At 56.2% G+C, this 6,886-nt stretch overlaps 1 protein-coding gene across 1 annotated transcript; it reads left to right on the top strand.

Moving 5' to 3' along the window:
* The first annotated feature begins 3,387 nt into the window (after positions 1-3,387).
* Positions 3,388-6,328, top strand: CMTM5 (CKLF like MARVEL transmembrane domain containing 5). Its single transcript, XM_077126521.1, has 6 exons — positions 3,388-3,417; positions 3,686-3,910; positions 4,832-4,984; positions 5,564-5,656; positions 5,864-5,948; positions 6,033-6,328. Exons 2-6 carry the CDS (start codon positions 3,794-3,796, stop codon positions 6,044-6,046), a joined length of 462 nt encoding a protein of 153 aa, XP_076982636.1. The 5' UTR covers positions 3,388-3,417; positions 3,686-3,793; the 3' UTR covers positions 6,047-6,328.
* Positions 6,329-6,886: the final 558 nt, after the last annotated feature.

The following is a 6,886-nucleotide window of genomic DNA, read 5'->3' as shown; positions in this document are numbered from 1 at the left end:
GCAGGACCCCTCTGAGGAGTGGCTCAGGTGGAATACTGTGCCGTCTCCCCCAGAGGCTGCCAGCCTCACCCGCCCCCTCATCCATCCTCCAGAGTCCTGCCGGGCCAGCGAGGATGGACCCCTCCACAGCAGGGCCATCTCCCCCTGGAGATATGAGTGAGTGTGTTGTGTCTCCCTCCTAACGTGTGTGCCGGTCAGGGTGTGAGCGAGGGGAACTGGGAGTTCCACCCAAGCCCAGTCTACTTTCTTCCCCTTTTAATCTCAGGCAGGCCATGATGTTTCAGGAGTCCCACATGGCTGGGGTTTGAATCCTAGCTCTGACTCTTACTGGGTGATCTTGGGCCAATTATTCAAATTTTTATTCATCTGTAGAATGGGGGAACATCCCATAGGCTGATGTGCAGATCAAATGCCACAATGCATGTAAAAGTCTGTACTTATTCCAGGGAAAGCTGATTCTCTCCTTTTCTTATCCTTCCAGTGGCCATGTTTTTCTAGTGAAAGTTTCAGGGAATGATGGTATGATACAGGTACACGGTATCCCGATAAAAAAGCTCTGGGCCATGCAGGGAAGAGAGTTACAAGTATACTAAGCTATTGAAACCTTTAACCTTTGGGGGCAGCTGGATGGCTGGAATCTCAGGCTGGTTATCTTTGATCATGAGTGGTCTTATTTTTTCATTCAGTGTGCTACAAAACTATTATCCTTTGCTCTTTGCGCCATGATATGGAAAATATTAGGAGGCTCTGAAATAGGGACAGTGAAGAAAAATATTAAAAATTAGGGCCTTCAGGATCACAGACCTATTTATTCTTCTGTTTTGTGTCCTCATCAGATGTCCATGTTCCCACTTCCCGTAATTCTAGTTCTGGCTTAGCTTTGGCTTTGGAGATGGATCTCCATCCATCTATTCGGTGTGGGTAGAGGGGGACGGGGGTCAGCTTTAATCAGGACTAGATTTAGCATGGAGGTTCAAGGTCATTATGTTCTAGAGCAGTCTCAGAAGGCTAGCTGGATCCTGAGCCAAATTCAGTGGAGGGGCAGCCGCTTAGGGGAGGCTGTCGCCAGGTGGCCATCTCTAGCGGGAGTCTGTGAACCCCTGAGAATCACCCAGCTGGCCTTTCCCAAAGTGTGCTCTATGCCATGCTTGTCCCACAAGCTGCTCCTCTGGAAAAAAAAGCGACAATGTCAAGGAATCTTGGGAAAGGCTGCTCTAGCCCACAGCACATTAAAGGCTGCAAGAAGTGTGCAGAAAAGAACCCATTTAATTCAGTACTTCCCAGACTCGTTTGGCCACAGATCCATTTTCTTGCAGAATACTTATTAGGGAACCTACTTTTGGAAATATTGTGCTAGCTGAGCCCCAATTTTCCAGGGCTTGTTTGTATGGGGAAGGGTCCTTATATTTAGGGTCTATTTCCTGTTGGACTGCTGGAGTCCCAGACCTTTGGCACACTTTGCAGTAGTTCGTAAACCTCTTTTTTTTTTTTTTTTTTGCTAAGTAAGTAAATAAGTACTTGTCAAAATAAGTAAATAGGTCTTACCATACACTTGCACACGTGCTTATGATACATGCATGGGCAGTGTCTGGTAAGGTTGCAAGAAGGGTTGACAGTGGCTCCCTCTGGGGAGTGAGACTGGTGGGGCAGGACCATTAGCCATTACTTTATACTTAGATTTAAGGGCAGTTTTTACTTTTACAATTAAAAAGCACATAAAAATGTAATAACAATAACAAAAAGAGAATCTCATGCTAAAGCCCAGTATATATGCCAGATTGTGCAGAGACTCCTCACCTTCTCCAGCCTTCCTAATGGCCCTTGGACCAGTTAGAAAACCGTTCTCTAGTCCCCTATCCTTATTCACAGTTGGGAAAAGAAAATCCAGAGAGGAAGGGTTCCAAGTCACTGGCTCAAAGTCACACAGCCGGTTAGGGTCAGAGCTGGGGCTAGAAGCCAGGCCGCCCACCACAGCACTTCCTTCGTCTAACACGTGTACGCCTACACTCACGTGGGGCACCCCCCTTGCCCCACTGCTGTTGTGTCCCCCTCCCTCCCTGTCTGCCTGACCAGCTCCCCTCCAGGGCCTGACACGTGCTGCCCCCACAGGTTGGACAGGGACTTGAACCGGCTGCCCCAGGACCTGTACCACGCCCGCTGCCTGTGCCCACACTGCGTCAGCCTACAGACAGGCTCTGACATGGACCCCCTGGGCAACTCGGAGCTGCTCTACCACAACCAGACCGTCTTCTACCGGCGGCGGTGTCCTGGCCACCAGGGTGCCCCCGTGGGCTACTGCCTGGAGCGCAGAGTCTACCGCGTCTCCCTGGCCTGCGTGTGTGTGCGGCCACGTGTGATGGCCTAGCCGGCCAGCCCGCCGCTGCTCCCTCGCCGGGAAAACTGGGGCTGGGCCAGCTGTGGGTCGCATAACCCATCAGTCGTTGTGGGCCAGGACGCCCAAGTGCTCGGCCTCTCCAAAGCATGACCGACCTGGAGCAGCAGGATCCTGGGACAGGATGGGGGGCTTTGGGGGGGGGGGGACCTGCACTTTTGCACTTTTTGGAATGGACGGGAAATACAGGGTGAAGCGAAGGGAGTGGTTGCTGAAAGCTGGTGTGGGGAAAGGGCTTCAAAGCTCTGCTCATGAGGCCACCACGCCTGCTTCCTCCTCTCCTCTTATTCCCAGCTGCCTCTGCACAGCACGGGCACTCTCTTGACGTTTTCTTCTCTGCCAGTGGAGAGCCCCCCGTTTATTGTTCATTTGTTCATTCACTCATTCATGAATTCATTCCTCAAATATCCATTTTGTGTGCATCAGGGTGTAGTTACATATCTTTTGACATGGAATATTCTGAGGAGGAGGCTGTTGTTGAGCATGGAGAGATGTATCCAAATAAAGAAGTCATATTTAAAAGTGGCCTCATTTATCTTTGGCATCCCTGATACCTGAACACCCAGGGGTCGCCTAGCTTGGACTCTCCCCTCCTCCCCACCCCCGCCGCCACCCCTCACCTACTGCCACTCTGCCTGCCACAGTTTCCGCTGTGCCCTCCTATCCCTGCCGCTCTCTGGTTCCCTGACCTACTCCCGAACACCAGGGTGGGGGATCAGGCTGCCTTTCCGGCCTGCCAGAGATACAGAGGCCCATTGAGGCACTGCAGCAGGCACACAGCACCCCGTTGTCCCCCCAACAATCCGCCTTTGTCCTCTGGTCCTGGCTGCTACAGCTCGGTCCAGGCGGGGTGCAGCCTGGGCCAGGCTCCAGCTCCCAGCCTCCCTACAAGGAGAAGGGAGAAAGGAGGGGCCAAGGAAGAGGGTTAAAGGCAGAGGCGGGGGACACAAGTTTCTTCAGGCTTAGGTCCTTGAAGGGCTCCTAGTCCTGACTCTGTTTCTCAGCTTACCTCCCAGCACCCCCTGGTTTGCCTGCCTACTTCCTCCGCTGCCCCTTCCTCCTCCCTGCTCCCCTTCTCCGGGCTGGGTCAGCTGGGAGTAAGGGGAGGGGCTAATCACACCCCAGCTCTCCTCCTCTCTCACCCCCACCCGCCCTGTGCACTTCACAGGGGGCCGGTGCAGGCACCAGTGGGGGGCACTCTGAGTCCAAGCAGCTGGGGGAGGGCCCATCGGAACCAGCCTGCCCCGGCTTCTCCAGGGGCCCCGCAGACTGGCCTCCTTGCTTCACTTTCAGGTTCCTCGCATCCTCCCTGCTCCTGGCTGCTAACCCATCCTGCCAGGTTTCCATTTCCCTTTCTGGGCTGTGGCAGAGGGGGGCTGTGCTCAGTGGGCCCCCCCGGAGATGCTCAGCGCTCGGAACCGGCCCCCCGAGGAGGGGGCAGCTGCGGGACTCCAGGGTTTCGCCGTGGACAAGACCTTCCTCTCTTCCCTCAGAGGCATCCTGCTGGAAACTGAGCTGGTAACTGCTGCCTCCCCGAATCGGGTGCCTCCCTCTCTCCCATCCCTGGCTCCCTGGCCCAGCCCTGGCCGCGGGGCCTTCCCAGCAGCCTCCTTTCCCAGGCTTTCTGGATGCCATCTCCCCCACCCCCATCTCCCACCCTGCCTTCTGGCCGCTCTCCATCTAGAGACAGTTGCAGCAGGAAGAATTGAAGTTAGACAGAAGGACACTCTTGGGGACCTCAGGGGTACCTAAGTCCCAGGGCTGGGACAGGGAGTTGGAATGCCTGCCTGCCTTTCCTTGGCCTCTAAGATGGCCACTTCTTGGCATGTCTAAGAACTATCAAAAAGGGCAGACTTCCTGTGGCTCCACTTTTATCTGTTGTCTACTCCCCGTGAAAATCTATTTCGGGATAGGGTCTTCCCCTGGTCACTAAGTGTACACTTAATTTCTGTGCACATTTGCCATCCTGTGCTGCCAGAGCTGCAGGCCCCTGGGTCACCGTGTGCGTCTGCCTTCTGAGCCTCGCCTCTTGGCGTGGAATTGAGGACTTTGCTCCTTGTTGAAGTTTTAGGCATCTGAGAGCGGGGAAAGTGTTAGGGGGCAGGGCATGCCTCCTGGGGCCCAGGGCTTCACGGGCACAACTGCAGAGGCAAGTGTTCAGACAGTCCTCTGTGCTCCAGGGGGCCACCGCTGTCTGCATTGCCCTTTGAATGGTGCCCCCTGGAGTAGTGCAGCTCGGCCATACCGCTGGGGCTGCGTTTAATGGGCAAATGCCCCGGCCTGGTAGCTCCTGTCACTGGAAGGGGAGAGGGTGGGGTGGTGGAACCTGCCAGAGCTCTTGCTTTCCTCTCCAAAGACAAATGGTGCCAGCCAGGGGGAGCCCCTGGCCTGTGGGCTCGTGTCCCCTTCCTGGCAAGCACCACATGCTCGGTCCTGCAGGCCCTGACCTTCATCATCTTTATTTGCTTCACGGCCTCCATCTCTGCCTACATGGCCGCCGCCCTGCTCGAGTTCTTCGTCACCCTCGTCTTCCTCTTCCTGTACGCCACCCAGTACTACCAGCGCTTCGATCGGCTTAACTGGCCCTGTCTGGTGAGGACACCTGCCCCCCCCACCCCGTCCTAGTTTCTCCCTTCTCCTTTAAACACAGAGGTTTCTTTTCCTCTCCCAGACTCCCCTCTCCCTAGGCCCAGTGAGGGTGGGCCCAGCCCCGCCTGCCTCAGCTTTTCTCTGCCCCCTGCTGTGCCCTGCCATCAAAAGCTGAGAACTGACCCATGCCGGTTTCGTGGCTCCATGGGTCACGGACAACGAGGGGATTGCACACCCTTGTCTGTTCTCCCACTCACCAAAGTCCAGCCCCACTCTCCCAAGAACCTGGCCATCTACAGGTTCTGGCTGGGGTGCTCCAGTCGCCATTTGGGATCGGCTGCACCCCCCTACCCCTGCAGGCCCCTGGCCTCCTGCCCTGGGTAGCTCTGGATTCATCTGCATCTGTTCCCTGGTAGTAGGGGGAGCGCCCTTTGGAAAGAGCTTCGTTTTGTGTGTGCAAGGGTATCCCCTTGTAAGGACTGGCAGCACTGCTGACTAGCCTGGAAAAACCTCAGGTTGGATGCCCCTGACCTCTGACCTTCCCTTTGGCCCTGCACCCCCCACTTTTTTTATCTCCCCCAGGACTTTCTTCGCTGCATCAGTGCCATCGTCATCTTCCTGGTGGTCTCCTTTGCCGCTGTGACCTCCCGGGACGGAGCTGCCATCGCTGCTTTTGTGAGTCTGGTCCTGCAGGGCCCTCTGGGCCCCCAGGGTCCCTGGCTGATGGCTGCAGATGCACCTTTCTGGGTCCTCCCGCCCCTCGAGTCAAAGCCAGTGCCCAGGATTGTGGCTCACGCCTTGCCCCAGGTCACCCGCCTCCCTCTTCCCAAATCCAATGGCCTGATGCCCTTGGTTGTGCAATCCCTGCTTCGACCCCCACAGGTTTTTGGCATCATCCTGGTCTCCGTCTTTGCCTACGATGCCTTCAAGATCTACCAGACTGAGCTGGGGCCCCGGGCCACCCAGGGTGAGTGTCTGCACTTGTGCCCCTGCCCCAGCCCCAGCTACCCCATTCTGAGCTTCCTTCTCCTGCCTGGCTCCATCTTCGCAGGCGACCAGCAGTGACCCCCAGGGCTCCCCAGTTCCAGCCAGTCTTAAGGGGACACAGGAACCCAGACACATCTTCGGTTTTGCGAGACTCTCTGCCTACCACCTCCCCAGCCGGGCCCATGGAGATGACGCCTGGCCAGAGAAGTCTCCAGGCGCATCTGTGGGGCCTGGTGCTCTGGGACCTGGCTCCTGATGGAGCTCCACCCAAGGAGGGGGTGCCGTGGAGGGTGGGAAGGACGACAGAGGGGAGGAAGCTGAGCTCCCAAGTCCTTCCCAAATTAAAAGATTCAAGTACTGGTGGCGAGTCTTTCTGTTTCCCAGAAATTAGGCCTCTCAAAGAATGTGTGTTTTTGGAAGTGTTGCCTGCAGCGGGTCATGGTCCCTCTCTGGACCCTGGTCTGAACAGGGAGGAGGTGGGGGATGGACTGAAGACACAGAAGGCATCATCCAACACAAAACTTGCCTGCCACAAATCTCTGGATTCAGGGCCACTTTGTGGCGTGCCTGGTGCTTGGCGCCTGGAGTTTTATATCTAGGAAGGCACAAGGCTTCCTGATGCATCGCCCACCGGCCACACCTGCCACACCTGCCACACCTGCGCACACAGGTTTGTTAGTGGGCCAAGGAGAGGAGCTAGTCCGGGGCGTGTTTCGAGCTCCCCCTCGTGGTGTGGGGAAGATTTGGCCAGCAGGCCCCAGGTGAGGGGTCAGTCTATGACGTCAGGGGAGGGTAGAGAGCCCCAAAATGCCAGTGCAGGGAAAAACCCTTAGATACCATCTGGTCTAATGCCCTCATTCCACATGAGATAAAACTGCCCATCAGGGCAAGTGACTTCCCTATTTGTCACCCAGCTCC

Source organism: Tamandua tetradactyla, chromosome 14 (genome assembly GCF_023851605.1).
Source record: "Tamandua tetradactyla isolate mTamTet1 chromosome 14, mTamTet1.pri, whole genome shotgun sequence".
Taxonomy (NCBI): domain Eukaryota; kingdom Metazoa; phylum Chordata; class Mammalia; order Pilosa; family Myrmecophagidae; genus Tamandua; species Tamandua tetradactyla.
This window is presented reverse-complemented; position numbering and strand designations above follow the sequence as displayed.

Excerpts from the sequence above, each read along its gene's own strand:
- CMTM5 (XM_077126521.1), top strand. The coding sequence starts at position 3,794 with ATGCTCAGCGCTCGGAACCGGCCCCCCGAGGAGGGGGCAGCTGCGGGA. Across the intron at positions 3,911-4,831 it reads TCCTGCTGGAAACTGAGCTG|GCCCTGACCTTCATCATCTT; the intron begins GTAACTGCTGCC and ends TCGGTCCTGCAG. Across the intron at positions 5,657-5,863 it reads GAGCTGCCATCGCTGCTTTT|GTTTTTGGCATCATCCTGGT; the intron begins GTGAGTCTGGTC and ends CGACCCCCACAG.